Source organism: Panthera pardus, unplaced genomic scaffold, assembly GCF_024362965.1.
Source record: "Panthera pardus isolate Hobbes unplaced genomic scaffold, ASM2436296v1 HiC_scaffold_11, whole genome shotgun sequence".
Taxonomy (NCBI): Eukaryota; Metazoa; Chordata; class Mammalia; order Carnivora; family Felidae; genus Panthera; species Panthera pardus.
The window spans coordinates 19,177,604-19,195,924 of NW_026526666.1; the positions used below are offsets into that span (position 1 = coordinate 19,177,604).

At 33.3% G+C, this 18,321-nt stretch overlaps 1 protein-coding gene across 10 annotated transcripts in view; it reads left to right on the forward strand.

Moving 5' to 3' along the window:
* The window catches only part of COL11A1 (collagen type XI alpha 1 chain), a 218,684-nt gene that overhangs the window by 129,866 nt on the left and 70,497 nt on the right, over window positions 1–18,321 (forward strand). For all 10 annotated transcript variants that reach the window (XM_053891773.1, XM_053891770.1, XM_053891789.1 and 7 more), the window contains 7 exons: window positions 248–301; window positions 435–479; window positions 620–673; window positions 1,183–1,227; window positions 4,955–5,008; window positions 11,204–11,257; window positions 16,229–16,282. In XM_053891773.1, the coding sequence (XP_053747748.1) occupies window positions 248–301; window positions 435–479; window positions 620–673; window positions 1,183–1,227; window positions 4,955–5,008; window positions 11,204–11,257; window positions 16,229–16,282 (360 nt within the window). The remainder of the gene's footprint in view (window positions 1–247; window positions 302–434; window positions 480–619; window positions 674–1,182; window positions 1,228–4,954; window positions 5,009–11,203; window positions 11,258–16,228; window positions 16,283–18,321) is intronic.

Consider the following 18,321-nt stretch of genomic DNA (forward strand, 5'->3'; position numbering starts at 1 on the left):
AGCGGCCGACTTCAGCTCAGGTCACGATCTCGCGGTCCGTGAGTTCGAGCCCCGCGTCGGGCTCCGGGCTGATGGCTCAGAGCCTGGAGCCTGCTTCGGATTCTGTGTCTCCCTCTCTCTGACCCTCCCCCGTTCATGCTCTGTCTCTCCCTGTCTCAAAAATAAATAAAACATTAAAAAAAAATAAAAATAAATAAATAAAAACGTTAGTTACCATACTCATTGTTTATTATTTTTATTTTTGTAGGGTTCCACTGGATTTCCTGGGTTTCCAGGTGCCAATGGAGAGAAAGGTGCACGGGTATGGTATAGAAGTCTATTGTCCTGGACTATCTCATACAAATGTTCTTGCATGAGTACCTGTCTTTCAGCACCAGACTCATGATTCGCTGTGATGTGCTGCCTACTGAAACTGTTTGAACTGTCTTTGGCAGGGTGTAGCTGGCAAACCAGGACCTCGGGGTCAACGTGGCCCAACGGTGGGTGGCTTTATTTAAAATAATAATTTTCATTTTGGATTTAATGTTTCAAGATAAGTTTCTTCAAAAATAAAAACAGATTCTGTGCTTTGGGGTGTGCCTGACACTCGATCGGTTTCATCTTTTGCTCTCGTATGCAGGGTCCTCGAGGTTCAAGAGGTGCGAGAGGTCCCACGGGGAAACCTGGTCCAAAGGTATTAGAAGTACTTGTTCTATCATGGATAGAACTGGAGGGTATTATGCTAAGTGAAGTAAGTCAGTCAGAGAAAGACAGTTATCATATGTTCTCACTCATGTGTGGAATTTGAGAAACTTAGCAGAAGACCATGGGGGAAGGGAAGAGAAAAAAATAGTTACAAAGAGAGAGGGAGGCAAACCATAAGAGACTCTTAAATACAGAGAACAAACTGAGGAATGATGTGAGGGGCAGGGAAGAGGGGAAAATGGGTGATGGGCATTGAGGAGGCACTTGGGATGAGCACTGGGTGTTGTAAGCGATGAATCATGGGAATCTACTCCCGAAGTCAAAAGCACACTGTATACTCTACAGTGTGTTAGCTAACTTGACAATAAATTATATTAAAAAAAAAAGAAGTATTCTATTTGCGTTTGCTGTAAGTTCCTCTTCCAGAGGACAAATGCTATCAGAAGGAATCAAAACTGATTTTTCTTTTTTTCTCTTTTCTTTTTTTATTTTTGATAGGGTACTTCAGGTGGTGATGGCCCTCCTGGCCCTCCTGGTGAAAGAGTACGTATGATACAGGATACAGTAACATAAAATAAATATTAATATTTTGCAAGTATTTAAATTTCTGGGAAAAAGTACATGTGTCTGCAAATACATGTACACAGAAATTTGCAAAATCTATTCAGAATTTAAAAGTTCTTATTTTTTAATTTACTTCTTAAAAAATCTTAATCACTTATGTGCTACCAATTTTGTTATAGAAATGAGAGAAATAATGTGCATAATTGCCCTATGATGTCTCTCAAACTCAAGCCAAATAAATTTTTTTTGAATATCCATATGACACCTATGCCTTCTCCTTCAGTCCTCCTGTGTTCCCTGTTGATATTCATTTTGTCCATAGAGCTGGAAGCAACATTATGCTGGTAAAAGGCAAGCTCCCAGTAGCCATTAAGTCAGAATCGATATACATTCAAATCAAAATAAAACATCTATTCCAGTAAATAGAAAAACTATTTAGTAAATTGATTTTCAATTGATATAAAATAAAGCTAAATATACATGAGTAAGCATGCCCTTTATTTGTTTCCTTTTGGCAAAATAAAGCATTTTTGTAGCCAGAGTTTTTGAAAGTGATCTTCTTGAATTTTAAATATTCAATTTGTATTACTGTTAAAGAAATTAGACTCCTTTCTGAATATTCTATAACAATGTTTAGTATTATGCAGTTATAGTAATATATTTTTGTATATTATTATTTGAAATTTATAATAGATGTTTCACAAAGAGAAAACTGAAATACCCCATGATATGTCACTTAAAACTGAGAATAAGTAATTTTTTGGAATGAAGTTTCTGTTTGTGACAGAAATGTCAGTAGATAAGACTTAAGAATAAACATTTAATTATAGTTGTTTCAAAGCTTTGGTTCATATTTAATTAAAGCAAACTTTCTTGCTAAATATCTCTCACTATTGATGAACTATTCCCAAATTAAGTCCATCCTGTACATTTTAAAATCATAAATAACATACACATTTTAAAAATTTGATGGTCAAAATAATTTTAATAAGAAGATGCAATTTAATTAAAATAGCTAAATCATTAAATGGAATAGAACCACTTGACAAATTATAGCAAAACTAGGAGTTTTGTTTTTAAAGCATAAACTATTTTTCTTTCATATTTTGTTTCTGCATTCCAAAATGTCATGATCAACCATATATATTCACAATTTTGGAACATAACAGTGTGACCCAACAGCATGATTACTCGTAATTGTAAAAATACTTTGAGAGTAAGGAAAGTGTATTTTGAAGCTTAAAGTAGAGGTTATTATAAAAAAAAATTAAGTAAGCTGGAAACCATTTTTAAATAGCATTCATACATTTTAAATATACAGGACATACTTCCTATATTCTGCATAGTTGATGAAACCTTTTCTCCCTAACATATCCTCATTTTCTCCAAAGAATTTTATGTATCATAAACTATTTGGTTATGTCTTAGGCATAGTTGAAGAATGATAGAAATGATATTACCAAATATTTTCTTTAAAATAAATGACTTGGGAAATTTAGGGGGAGAGTTTTATAGTACTATTGAACTAGAAATGGAAATACCTATTTTTGCCCATTTCAATGGACTTCTTTAACAATATATTTGCTTATAAATATATATATATATATATAGTATTATATGTACATATTATGTACATGTTGTAGGATATTTTAAATATATACTATTATATATTTACTAATTAGGATACTCTGCAGCTTAAATATAATAATTCCTCATACTCGTGATTTGCGGATCATGGATGCCTATTATTAAAGACTTAGTTAAGACAGCTTTTAGTTGTTCTAAGATTACCAGATTTAGCAAAAGCCAAAAAACAACAATAAAAAATGAAATAAAATAAAAAGACTTAAGACACCCAATTAAATTTGAATTTTTACATGAACAACAGAATAGTTTGTGGTATAAGTATGTCCTTTGCAATATTGGGAAATATTATTATTCATTATTTATCTCAAATTCAAATTTCACTAGGCACTTGGTTTTTATCTGGCAACACTTACTGGGTTCCAACACTGTCTTTACACTGAGTATGTATTTTCCACATCACCTGGAAACTATTTTCATTAATATGGAAGGACTATGTCAACACTTTCTTGTGGAATTTTATACAGGTCCACTTTTTCTTCTATGTATTCTGTAGAGAAGTGATTTTTGAATTTTTTTTTTCCTTAAAGAAATTTAAATCCAAAATCAAATTTTGGTTGAAAAGGAGCAGAAATTTAGAAGGCAAAGAAACTACATATTAAGGAATTAGAAAAATAGAGCTTGCTACATAGCCTAAAAAAAATAATATTTAAAAATTTTTATATTTAAAATTGTTTTAAATGTTTAATTTTGAGAGACAGAGAGAGACAGAGCATAAGCAGGGAAGGAGCAATGAGAGAGAGAGAGAGACAGACAGACAGACAGACAGACATAGAATCTGAAGCAGGCTTCAGGCTCTGACCTGTCAGCACAGAGCCCAATGTGGTGCTCACAAACTGTGAGATCATGACCTGACCCGAAGTCGGATGCTTAGCCGACTGAGCTACCCCAGAACCCCCTAATATTTTATATTTAAAATAAAACTTTGTTGATAATATTAAGTTATTATGATATATATTTAAGAATGATAGTTTCATACTTCAATGAGAGTACTAAAATTTGTAAGTCCCAAAGGTTGCCCAGTGTTTTTGGTAATTACACTGTGATATCTATTTTTTTAATGACATATTGAACTTTGAAGTTTCTTTTTGATTTTAAGATAAGATGCTGGTAATAGCAATAATTTGTGCTGACTTCTGAACTAGCATTGGCTTAAAAATGATAACAAAATTAAAGACCAATTTTAGCAAACTTCATTTTTTATTTAAATATAAATAAATCCTATTCTAGTTGAGTTATTTAAGAAATCCTATTTATATTATGTTCCATTATATATATATATATATATATATATATATATATATATATATTTCTTTTGGAAATGTAATTATTATGTTCTGGGAACATAAAGGATTATCTTCACCAATTATTTTGCTGTCACTATAATAGGGTCTATTTACTGCATTTTAAATTTATATAAATATAAGTATTGAATAATAAGGTTGATTAAAGGTTAGGTTAAAACTATATTATAAATGTATTTTTAGATTGAATGTTAATGAGAAAAATAATACAATAAAGCGTTTTTTCTCTGATCTACAAAAGAATTTTATATATGAGTAAAATGAGATATTGGCATCTTCCAAAATACATTTTAAATATAGAAATTAGTTAAAGGTCTTTCTGAATTAGTCACTTATTTTTTCCTTTACTTTTATATGACTGGAATCAGAACATTTATAGAGTCAATTTTAAAAATAATTTTTTGGGGGTGGCTAGGGAATTGAATTATTCTGTCCCAAGGATGTTTCCAACTAATGTTAAAAGTATGGAGCTTCTTGATACATCTATGTTCTGCTCACTTTATTATGAATTCTAAATATTCATAGTGCTCATGATTTAAGGCCATTGGTGTGCGGTTTTGAGTACTGAATAAGGTGAAAAATCATGCATTTAACTTTTAGATTAGCTTACATTATCTTGTTGCATTACTGTAGTTCTGTCATGATGATGAAGAAGCTGTATGCTATATTGTGTTTCATCTGTAGAAATAAACTGTAAAGTATAAAGATGTATCTTTTAAGGCATATTCTTAAATTTCTCCACTGCTTTTTATTTTCAGGGCCCTCAAGGACCTCAGGGTCCAGTTGGATTCCCTGGACCTAAAGGTCCTCCTGTAAGTACCAGGTTTTTCTTTATTTCTTCATTTGACAATGTTTTCAAATTTTCAAGAGTCACAGTTTATATTTTAAGTAATTTTTAGATGCAAATATTGACGAAAATTCTAATAAAAATAAATTGCAATTGGTGACGTCAAAGAATGTACATTTTTCAAGTTATGACGTTTATTGAATGTTTCTGATATAACCCAAATAGATCTTCATAAAGATTCTTGCAAAGTACATCAAAGACAGGAACAACCTGGATGTTATTCTCTCAAATACTCCTCCACTGCAGTGCATATTACTAATGGCATTAAAAATTGTTACTGAATCTTAAATATTTGTTACATCAGAACTTCTCTTTTGTCTTCCATCATCCAATGTATCCTTCAAAATATCACTTCCTAAACAACTCTGGCATTCTGACATTACTTACATTTCATTGTAATTTGTTTATTTGTATTTATTATTTTTGTCTATAATCCGTGCTTTTAAAAAAAATAATGACAATCCTTTCTGAATTATATCCCTTTTATAAAATTTGCTCATTCAAGTATCTTCACAAAGTTAATGGAAATCCTTTATTTCCACACTTAAATGTATATGGGAATATCAGACATGCTCATTGCTCAGTTGTTTTATTTTTCTTTTCTTAGTAACCTACTCAGTTTATTTATGAGAACTAGAATCAACTTAATCACTGGTTTAGTCCATTCTGGCTGCTATAACAAAAAACAAGCAAACAAGCAAACAAACAAAGCACACAATGTTGTTTACCCACAGAGACTAGATAGCTTATAAACAACAGAAGTTTATTTTGCACAGTTCTAGATGCCAGAAGTTCTAGCTCAGGGAGCCAGCATGGTCAGGTGGGGGCCCTCTTTCAGGTAACAGGGCAGAAGGGGCTAGGAAGCTCTTGGAGTCTCTTTCTTAAGTCACTGATCTCATTTATGAGGGTTCTACCTTCATGACTTAAACACCTACCCATGGCCCAACTTACTAACATTGCCTCTGAGGGTTAGGATTTCAACATCATGAATTAGGCATTTCAATATGAATTTCAATACGAACTTACAGGCCATAGCACCCACATGTCTAAGGAAGTTGTTCTCAAAGTGTGGTCCTTGGACCAGAACATCAGTACTACCTGGGGTTTGTTAGACATACAGTCTTCTCCCTACATCACTCAGCTAACTCAGAACTCTAAGAGAGGGGCCCAGTCTGTTTAACAAATTTTCCAGATAGTTCTGATGCATGCTAAAGTTTGTGAGCCACTCTTCTAGTCTACATTTGACAATGCTGTCTAAACTTTAATGTGCATACAAATTATTTTGGTATCTTGGTAAAAATGTAGATTTGGGGGCATCTGGGTGGCTCAGTCGGTTAATTATCTGACTTCAGCTCAGGTCATGATGTCACAGCTCATGGATTCGAGCTTTGCATTGGACTCTGCGCTGATAGCTCAGAGCCTGGAGCCTGCTTCAGATTCTATGTCTCCCTCTCTCTGTCTCTGCTCCTTCCCTGCTCATGCTCTTTCTCTCTCTCTCTCAAAAATAAATAAACATTTAAAAAAATGTAGATTTGATTCAGTAGGCCTGGAGTGAGTCATGAGTCTTGAAGTTACTAACAAAGGTCCAGGTGATGCCAATACTGTGCTCCTAGGCCATATTTTAAGTAACAAAGCTCAAAAATATTTTGGCTGAAAATATAACCAACATAGTTTGAATATGATTTACTCAGCAGGAAACAAAGTATAGCTAAATTTTCAGTTAATAATTTGAGAACCAAATGTTTTTTCATTATAATGATACAAATAACTAAATCATTACTAATAGTTTTACTCGCATCCTGGATACTTTCATTTAGAGGCTCACTGATATATATTTTTTGACTGAATATTCTAAATTGATTTTGAACTGAGTCTTTTTGACAAAACCACAGCATGCATCCTGTATGAAGAAACGTGAGACTATTTGTATATGCCAGTATTTCAAAAAAATTGTATATTCCAGTTCTCTGTTTTCTAATAATTATAGTTAACCAAATATAGTCCAATAGTAGTCTTGTATAAAGGAACAATTTGGAAAATTCTGAATTAAGATGTTAAAATTTCAAATAAATGTTGCATCTGGTTACATTATACTTTCAAGCATGTTGAAAATAATTTATAACTAAATGCATATGGTCTCCAACTTCTTATTGAGTTTAAATAACCCTCTATTTCCACTGATAACTTTCACATTTGACTTTAGCTCACAGGTTTAAAAATGAATTATTTATCATTAAAAGCAACTTTTTTTTATTTTATTTAAATCCAAGTTAGTTAACATATAGTGAATGATGGTTTCAGGGTTAGAATTTAGTGATTCATCACTTACATATAACATCCAGTGCTCATCCCAACAAGTGCCCTCCATAATGCCCATCACCCATTCAGTCTATCCCCCCATCCAACACCCCTCCAGCAACCCTCAGTTTGTTCTCTGACGAAATACTGGCTTAAAGTAAATATTAAAAGTTGAAGCAATCTCTTATTTTTTGCAATAATTTTAGATACTGTTTGAAATATTATTCTAACGGTTTTGGTTTATTACTGTGAACACATCAAGAAAGGATTGTTATCTGTATTATAGTATTATGAAAGGATTAATGTAAAGAGCTAGTATTAAATACAGGGTAAGATTGATACTACTTGTATATAATGTTGTTTACCCACTATCTCAGTTGCGTTCCAAATGTAATATTGTCATGCAACGTTTCACATGTAGAGAAGTGAAAATACAGTTCCAAGAAATGATTTCATACATAAGACGTTTTTCATAAGTATTTTGAAGCCATGTGCATGCATAGATCATTGTTTAGCAACATAAAATCCAGTGATATGTATAACTTCCACATTATCATACCGTTTATATTTGCACAGATTGCACAGATTGCTAAGAATTGTTTCCTTCATATAATGTAATTTTTTTTGTCAAAGAAAGCCATTTGACCCATTTTTCCTCAGACTTTTTCAGTTCATTCTCTCATGTATCTTTCAACAAGTTTTGAGCCATTAATCAAGCATGCATTTTGTCTCTAAGAACCATTAAAAGTGTAATAAATGCCTACACTTGAGAAGCATGCCATCTAGTTGGAGAGACATGACACTATTCAGGAACATTGCTTTCACTGCTAAACAAAATGATTTTTATACACTGTTTCTCTGTCAAGTGAAACATTAGAGCATGAAATAAAAGTACCTATTATTTCTCTGGTATGCAGTTTTATAACATTTTTAGGACAGAAATGCCTTCATCTCTTGGATATGGAAGGAAGAAATTGAGTGGAGGGATAAAGCCAAGCTTCTTTTCCTGTGTATTAATTGGTTCATCTTCATTGTAATCAGAAAATGTGCATATGTTTTTATATATAAATTTATATAGATATACATTCACAAATGTTATTTATTGAGTGCTTAAAATGTTCATGTTTAGAGTCTGTTAACCTCATGCCAATGTCAGCATATAGTTACTCCATTTAAGAAAAATTTTAACTTGAGGTGATTAAGACTTATAACTATTATAAGATACAGTCTATTTATAGAAGACAAAAAATCAAAACTCCTTGCCAATGGGAGGTAAAAAAAATAGCCTTAACATTTATTTAGTAAGTGTCTTTTCACAGATTACCTTGCTGTATATGCACACCCTCATTGAGATAAATTTGTTGCCACTGCCCTTCAACAACATCAAAGGGGCAGTGTTTTTCGACCAATAAAATTATGATTTTAAAATTAATGTCATGAGTAGTTAATCCACTTTCTTTTATTGGATAGACTATTGAGCCATTATGATTATTTAGAATTAATCACTTAATATTTGGAATATATACTTAAAGAAAAATGATGATATGAATGTTTTATGTAGTCTGTTAACACTGTTCCCTCAGGATATGTAGGAAAGCCATTAAAAATCGTGTTGCAGTCACCCCTAGGCGATGTCATTTTGATCTAAGATCAAATTTAACAGTTTTAAAAGGTTATAATATTTTGCAATAAAAGTATAATCTATATGTCTCAAACTAGCAAATATAAGATAGTGAACATTTATACTTACAGATTTGTAAGAAAACATATAAATGGCTTGTGCTGATGGCAAAACACATAATTTGAGAGGCATTTTAGTATGGGCGGGGGAAAAGCCTGCTACATATTTATTATCCTTTAGTGGTCACTCTCTGTGTCTTTATTTAAAACTTTTACTAGTTCCCCCAATTGGCAGCACATTTATTCCTATATGTATCAAAATAATAATAAAGTACAAAATGTGTCCTTATTTACTGTTTTGAAATACTGAACCTGCATGAAGCCTACTAGCAATTAACTACTTATTTCTGCGTTTCACCGTTAATCAGAGGGCAAAGCTAAATCTTAGATTACTGTACACATAGTGCCTAAGACATAGATCTGTAATATATGGCTTTGAAAGAAGAAATGTTTAAATGATGGCCGAAAATGTTTTCGGGCCTTGGTTAAAAGCATTCCAGTTTTGGTCTTTTCGGAGGATGGCACTGGAATCACTCAGGTGATCCTGGGAGACATGAGCAAATCACTGAGCGAACAATAATCTTGTGAAATGTCATAATAACAGTCATTAACTAGAGCTGCTAATTCACATGGCAACCAGTGTGTCAATAAAGATGAGATCAGGGACAGAGCTGGTACTGTCAGGAAGCCTTCCTCCTGAGGTGTTACAGCCAATGTAGAAAAAAGTCTTACTCCTGGGGAACAAAGCTATTAGTGAAAAGAATCTCATTTTTTTAATATTAAATATAATTTATTGTCAAATTGGTTTCCATAAACACCCAGTGTTCATCGCAACAGGTGCCCTCCTCAATGCCCATCACCCACTTTCCCCTCTTCCCTACGCACCCCCCCATCAACCCTCAGTTTGTTCTCAGTATTTAAGAGTCTCTTATGGTTTGAAACAAACCTTTTTTCTAACTCAGCATTAAAAAGCATTGATAATTTGAAAATAGAGTTTTGTAAATAATCTATTTTTAAGATAGATTTATTTAAATAATTAACATACAGTGAGAGGTATGTCTGTTACCATTTAAAAAGTTATTAAAATGGGGGCGCCCGGGTGGCTCAGTCGGTTAAGTGCCCGACCAGCTCAGGTCATGATCTTGCGGTCTGTGGGTTCAAGCCCCATGTTAGGGTCTGTGCTGACAGCTCAGAGCCTGGAGCCTGCTTTGGATTCTGTGCTCCCTCTCTCTCTCTGCCCCTCTCCTGCTCATGCTCTCTCTGTGTCTCTTAAAAATAAATAAATGTCAAAAAAATTTAAAAAGTTATTAAAATGATCATTTCTTTCATTCCTCCAGAGGGTGAGAATATTTCCGCCTATACCTATTAAATCTGTTTTGAAATCTGACCCCAATACTTAATGGTTTCTGAGTAGGGTGAACGATCCATAATGCAGACTAAAGAAGCAATCTATTTCTTCTAAGTATCTAAAACACAGGAACCACACAGAGTTGTTTGCTTTAAGTACTTAGTTAATTGCTCCATTTATTTCTTTGGTCATGACACAGACAGCATCCCTTAGAGAAAGTGATAACATGGTAGATGTGCTGTCCAGTGCTTAATAAAAATGATGTGTTCAGGATGATATTTAAGAAAACCAACTGGGAAAATTTGGCCCCAATGACACGTAAAATTGAGCAAACCTTACCCTGTTTCCTTTACTTGAAGAAATTGAGAGACAGAGTGTAATTTGTTTGGAAGTTTCATTCTTATCAGGTAGAAGCTCAGACCACCACTAGAGGACACTATCTTTCTATTGTACAAATCTTGATGCACAGGAAATCGAATTACAAACAGAGCACCAAAAAGAGGGGAAAATGTTCATTTATCAAGTACTGAAGAATTAACCTTTTTGTAAAAATTTTAAAAATCTATATGAATGTTTTTTTAAAAAAACAGATGCTAATGAAATCATTTAAATGTAAAATGTTCATATTGGAATTACAGTTTTCTCTTGGTCACAGTTACAGATAGAACTACCCCCAAAGAGATATACACACATACTACTGTATGTAAAATCAACAGAACATTGAAATATATATAATGAAAATATGATGACAAGATTGTCCCACATATACATTTAAACTATAAAACAGTTCAATAAATATTTGTGACATATGGTGTTTAATATTTTTGATTTCAGGGACCACCTGGGAAGGATGGCCTGCCAGGACACCCTGGACAACGTGGAGAGACTGTAAGTGACCCCATTCTTTTGACTGAAATTTTCCATCCCTGGCTCCTCATCATCTCACAGAAAGCTACTTTATTATTAATAGCTCCTTTACTAGGTTAGGGGCAATGGAGAAATTATTTTCATTGAAATTTTATTTTATATATATAGAGAAAGACCCAAATTTGTATCCAGCTACAAATGAATATACTTAAGGATGGAGGTGTTACTTGATTTGATTGTCCTTACTGTCAATAATAGCACTTTGGGGATGAGTTTAGGGAGAAGACCCCATTATCATTTGGACACCTCTGCAAAGTTGTTGACCTTGACCTTTTCACAGAAGTATTTGTTTATAGATATATTCCATCCAACCCTATCACCCTTCCACTCCCTAACAGAAATACATTATACTTAACCATGCAAATAATGCATTCTTCTGTGTAGAACAAAGGGATGAAATATTTTCTGTTGAAACCATAAGGCTATAATTAGGTTGAAACTATCTCAAATGCATCCTCTCACCTCAAGTAGGAAAATGTAAATGAAAAAAAAATGTATCTGAATTTTATTTTAAAATTATGAGGAATATAACATTAAATAAATGTCTGAACAACTTCTGTGAATAACAATGATTTGGACAGGGGAAACTGACACTTTAAGCACAGTTTGAGGCTGCTGGTGGGTTTGTTTATTTATTCTGCCACTGTTACAAAATCATGTGTCTGGCTTTTGCACTGGGATGTTAGTCTAATCAGAAGTTATCATAGCTTAGCACATTTCCTTGGAATCAATGCTTGGATTGCACCATTGATTAATTTTATCCAGATTTCTTAAGGAAATCACAGCACAGACCAGCTTTGACGATGTGATTCAAAGTCATTTTAGGGCATGCAGCCAGCATGAAGACATATTTGGAGTTGTATCGAGTGCGCACACAGCAACAAATCTGAAAACAGGATGATTTTCTGCATAGGATAAACAATCTATCAGCAGCAACTCATTCCAGTTTTGCTCACCAACCAACGATTCTTAGTGTAGCAACTTCTTAATTTTAGTCAGATTGTAAACTTCAAAGTCTTAGATTTCAAAAGCAGGATGAAATATGATTTAGTGAGACCAAAGAGTAAAATTGTTTGGGTTTCCTCTGGGGAATTACATCTGCATGAGGAGCATAAAATAAACCTTTTAATGAAGAATCCATACTCAGATTTGCAAATGTATTCTCCAATCTTGCAGTCAGTCATTTTTAAGTCATTGTGTAGCTATGTCATGGGAGTGACTCTAGAATGTTTTCAAAATGTCTTTTGGGGAAGGGATACCTAGAGAGCGGCTATTGTAAAATTCCTTTTGTCTTCAATTTAATCAAGACCTCTGTTTCTATCCAAAGGAACTATATTATATATAACATTTAAATTTAAGCAAAGAGGACAAATAGCATATTAAGTAGTGATTCTAAGATGAATGTTCTCATCTAGTAGTTTCTTATAGACAAAGGTTAGAATTACTTCTGGAAAATTGTATTCCTGATTTCAAATCCACTTTTAAGAGCAATAGTGAATCAAACTATGGTCAGGAACCTTTTTTTCTCACCTTGTTATGTGCTGATGGGGATTCAAAGGATTGCATTGTACAAGAAAGAGTCAGAATCTAGAGAAACCATATTTTGCTGTATATGTGTCACTTATTTTGAAGAAGAAATTCTTTTGTTATATTGAGATTTGTCTCGAGTAAGAAAAACTTGAAGTTTCATCTGACGTTTTATAATTCAAAGCTTTTAAGGCCACTGGCAATAATAAGAAATAATTTCTATTATACTGAAACAACCCAAATTTGTCTCCAAAACACACTGCCAAATCCCACAGTGATCCTAAGATTAACTTAGTCTCTTACAGATTATCAGAATGGAAATGAACATTTTTCTTGGGTCTTACCGCAGATGCAATGTGGCAAATTGACCTCAGTTTTCAGGAACTTTGAAAAACATAATTTAACTTGTAATTCTAAAATTAAATGGCAAGTGTAGTCTTATTAGATGATAATGTTGAACAAGCACACTCCATTGTGAACTATAAAATTTTCTTGTACATGGTTTATTTGTGTCACATTTATTAGATATTTGCAAATACTCTGAATGTTTTAAATGAGCAGACATAGACACTATGCTGTCCCCCATCTCCTCCCAAATCCGTCACCCACTCAGATGTGCTAACATCTCTCTTCCTTTCCACATTGTTTGCAGAATTTCCCCAATTAAACATTGATTTTTAATCAATTGATTTTCACCATTAATTATTTATTGCAATTGTTTTTTCATGTACTGTTCTTGTTCTCACAGTTACTAAAAAAAACTTGCAAGGGTAATTTTTTTTTTGAAGTTCACAATTGCATTTACATCTTCATGTCAAATTTACTGATCAGAAATTGGGAGAAGGGTAATCTATAATCTAGACAGAGGGAACAGACTATGCAAATATGTGGTATAGGGCTATTTAGGGAAAGGTTAGAAAATCAGCACGGCTAAACTTTAAGACATATTTTCAAAGCAGAGAGGTAGCTAGAGTGACAGCCTAGATCCAGATTGTTTAGAAGTTGGTAATGGATGTTGCACGATATGTACTTAATAATGAGTTGATTAGATTTGCTTTAGTGAGATGGTGACTCTAGCCAAAGTGGACGAGTGTGTGAACCTGACCTGAAAAGCTGAGTGGTCAAGGACAATGGTGACTACAGTTTGAATAAAAACAGGTCTCCTCCACAAGAGAGAAGAAGCCGCATTTGAGAGAGGTTCTAAGATGACACAGTAGGATGAATGACGGAGTCTGAGGACTGAAGGGAAGCCTGGGATATCTAGATCTCTGCTAGTAATAAGAGAACACAGGAGGAAAATCAAAGGAGAGTATTCATTTAGTGAGCTCCATGTTGAGAATATAAAGTTGAGGAGAGAGTGTGAGGTCCAATTAGAAATGCCCAGTAAGCACTTATGAGAGAGTTATAGGGTTTGACACAGATTAGAGATTGAGGAAGAGTTTGTTGCAGAGGAGTTCATCAACATATAAGTAACAATAGTGGTCCAGAGGGTTATTGAGATAATCTAGGAGTAGATAGAGTGTGGGAATAAACCCTGTGAACAAATTGGTAAGAGGAACAGCAAGCTGTTATCTGTCAATGGGAAAGAAATATGTATATATACATACACATCATACACACATGTATATAGGTATGCTGATATGTGTATATACGTGTGTGTGTGTGTAAATTTCCAAACCAATAACTTGAAAAAAAGTTAAAATACTAAATAAAATCTACAATATATTCTCCTTATATTAATTTGTCTTGCTATTAAAAGTGGTATCTCAAGACAAACCCTGTTGGTCTTAGGAATTAATGGATGTAGGGGTGCCTGGGAGACTCAGTCCATTAAATGTCCAACTCTTGATTTCGGCTCAGGTCATGATCTCATGGTCATCAGATTGAGCCCCACATAGGGCCCCACGGTGGAAGTGGAACCTGCTTAAGATTCTTTCCCTCTCTCTCTGCCCTCTCCTGTTCGCTCTCTCTCTCTCTCTCTCTCTCTCTCAAAAACAAATAATAAATAAATAAATAAATAAATAAATAAATAAATAAATAAATAAAATTTTAAAGTTTTAAAAATTTAAAAAAAGAATTAATGGCTTTAAAAAATAGAAGGGATCTATTTTTTTTCCCTGTTACGTCAAGTAAAGTAATTCCAAATACAGCTTCTTTTCCTTTTCCCTACTTACAAAATTTTGTTATTATAATTTAATCAGTTTCCTGTTATATAAGCACAGGGCTACCAGTTTCTGCCCTTTGCTTTCCGGTCTTATTATTTTTAGTCTCATTTTACCATAAATACTTTTACAAACACTATTTGCTTTAATTCATTTCATCTGAAGTTTTTCTCCCTGTATTTTGAAGCTTCTTCTCCAACTGTTAAGTGTAAGTTAACTTACATGAGAGAAAAATTTGCTAATCATAAAACAGTCATACGGGATGAATAACCCATGAGTCTAGAGAAATATAGACACCAAAATGTATGCTCAAAGGCTTTGTTTATTGGCTACATGCTGCTTACATCTACCAGATTTTCTCTTAATGACTGCGTTATTTACAAGGTACAGTTGTAACTACATTTTGGGATATTTTAAGAAAGAAGACTGATAAAATGCTAAAATGATTACTAATCATGCAAAATGTTTTTTTTTTTTTATAAATGTACTCTACATATGCTCTGGTTTCTCTTCAGATCGCATAAATCTTTCGCCTTTTAAATGTACTCTACATCCTGTTTTGTTTTATTTTTGTTTTTATTTTGTTTTGATTCTATTCTTGTTTTATTTTACGTTGGAATGCTGGAAAGAGAAATGCATTAATATGACAGACCTTAGATTTATCTCTGTACACAGAGCCAGTGGCCTGTTTCAAGAATGCCAGGGGACACCTGGGTGGCTCAGTGAGTTAGGCATCCAACTCCGGATTTCTGCTCAGGTCATGATCTCACGGTTTGTGGGATCTAACCCTGAGTCAGGCTTTGAGCTGACAGTTTGGAGCCTGCTTGGGATTCTCTCTCTTCCACTCTCTTTGCCCCTCTCCCATTTGCTTCCTCTAACTAAACAAACAAACAAACAAACAAACAAACATTAAAGAATGTCTAAATCATCATTTATTTCATCCATAAGCATTGCTATGTTAAAATTCTCACTCTGACTAGGTAGATTAGGGCTAAGAACACGTTTTTCCTTCATCTTCATCCCAATGTCTTATTTAATTTTTTAAGTTTATTGAAAGTAATCATTGGACTATAATGTGAAATAGTGAGGACGGTAATTTTGAATTTCAAAGAAAACTAGAATATAATTTATATTTAAACATTTAATAATGAGTATTTTTAACCAAAAAGTGACTTTGTTTTAATGTGAGTTACCTTAAAAATTTGAATCTATGCTTTCGTAACATCTAGCTTTCTTTCCTCAGGGATTTCAAGGCAAGACTGGCCCTCCGGGACCAGGGGGTGTCGTTGGACCACAGGTATGTCCCTTTACTTTATTTCTCTAAGAAGATTTATTTTCCTATTTATATTTTCATCTTTTCTATGCTGTGTAAAATCTGCCCATTTTATTATGATTCAAAATGTTGTACTTTATGTTTTATATACCAGATTTAAATGCATGCCACTGGCCTATTTCAAGTAAACTTTAGCAAACTTTGCTTAGCTGAAGTGATTATTTCAGTTAGATGCATAGAGAAAAGAGAATGAAGCAAATAATGAGAATTCAGTCAGAAAATTCACAATGAAGTTAACGTAAAAGCCTGACCATGGTACTTACCTACTAACACTACCAAAATGCTTTATTAGAAAGGCCAACCATAATATTTTCCTAGAATTTCAAATTACAAAATGACTTCAGATTTCTGAGTATAAATTAGATTTAGATGTATAATATATTACAAATATAATATAAATCTTTGAGCACAACTTTTTTCCCCTAAAACTGTAATATTTGTCATTATTACATGTTTCTTAATATTTTTGTCTTTGTAATGATTTCCATCAATGATAAAATATTAGTTTGTAATCTTTGAATATGTCTAAACAATGACAAAGATGAATAGCTTTTTCGACATAGGTGGCAGAAAGAGTCCCAATGATTTATGCAGTATACTGAATCATGGAATAATTTGTGGGAATAGAAAATATTTATTCTGACAAAGTGGTATTGAATGGACAGAACATATTTAGTTTATTCAGCTGGAATTTTACCCCTGCTATAGCAAAAGAGCAAGAGCAGTTGAATAAGTGTTTTAATTATTTAATTGCATTAAATGGCTTTTTCTCAGCCTATAATTCGTTCTTAGCACTTTATGCATCCACACACACACCCTCACACACAAGCATGCACATCCAAATACATATGGAACTAAAGAAACAAAAAACTGCATCATCTTTCTAGGAATATGTGTGACAGAAGCAAAAATGAAGAATTCTTGGATTGGCTAATCATTTAATTCCAAAGATGAAACCCAAAAAAAGGGAAATGCTGTTTGTTCTTTTATAAAGAAAATGTAGTATGCATTTTTTTTTTTTTTGCATACTTTTTTGTGTGTGTGCTGGCAAGCTCTTAACTGCTTACCAGGTTTAGTTAAAAAAAAAATACTCCCTCAATAATTACCTTCAAAATATCTTATTTTTTCCACTGCAAGCGGCTTCATGGCAATTTTCTGTGAAAAACTATAACTGAAAGAATTATTCCTTTTAATTAAATAAATGAAGTTAAAATCCAACTAGAATGTAGACATCAAGGGGCTTCCCTGAATATTTCAGGACCTTATACCTTTTGGAAATTCATCTCTGCCTAATGTAGACATCTGGCTTCTGAGGTCTTTGTTGTTGTTGTTCCTCCCTACTTTAAGGCATAAAAGTATCAGGTGTTTTGTTGAGGATGCATTTTCATTGAGTTAGTTTTCTTCATTGGTTCTTTTAAGAGAGAAAATCCAATGTCCTATTTCAATAGCCTAATTTTTATATTAGGACAAAGGAAGTGATTTACTAGGAACTATATTGATTGCAATATTTAATATTCACTCCATTTTTTGTAGTCATGTTGCTCATTTTTCTCAATAGTGATAGCCATTAAATTAGGATCAATTTTACATTGCTTACTATTGAAATTCCAGTGATCAGATATTCAAGAACAGTTCCTTTCCGGGGGAGTATTTGCACATTACCGATAAATTGAGGACTTTAAGTAATACATAATAAAATAATTTAAACCTAGAAATTTACACTCAAAGTTGAGGCAGATATGCTCTGTATCCAAGACCAGAGGCAAAGAATCTGTTGCATTTTTAGAAAAATAACAGGGAATGATAATGCGTAAACAACTTCAACAACACATGCCGCTGTTTAACAACCTTGGCATCTGGAAACTTTCTCTTTATATGCCTTTAACTTAAATCCTTCATTTTGCTTTATTCTAAGTGGAGATAGAGAGCAACTGGTCACCATTCTCTATTTACACTTGAAAGCTCATTAAACTTTAGCACCACCAAACAGCACCACTCAGGGG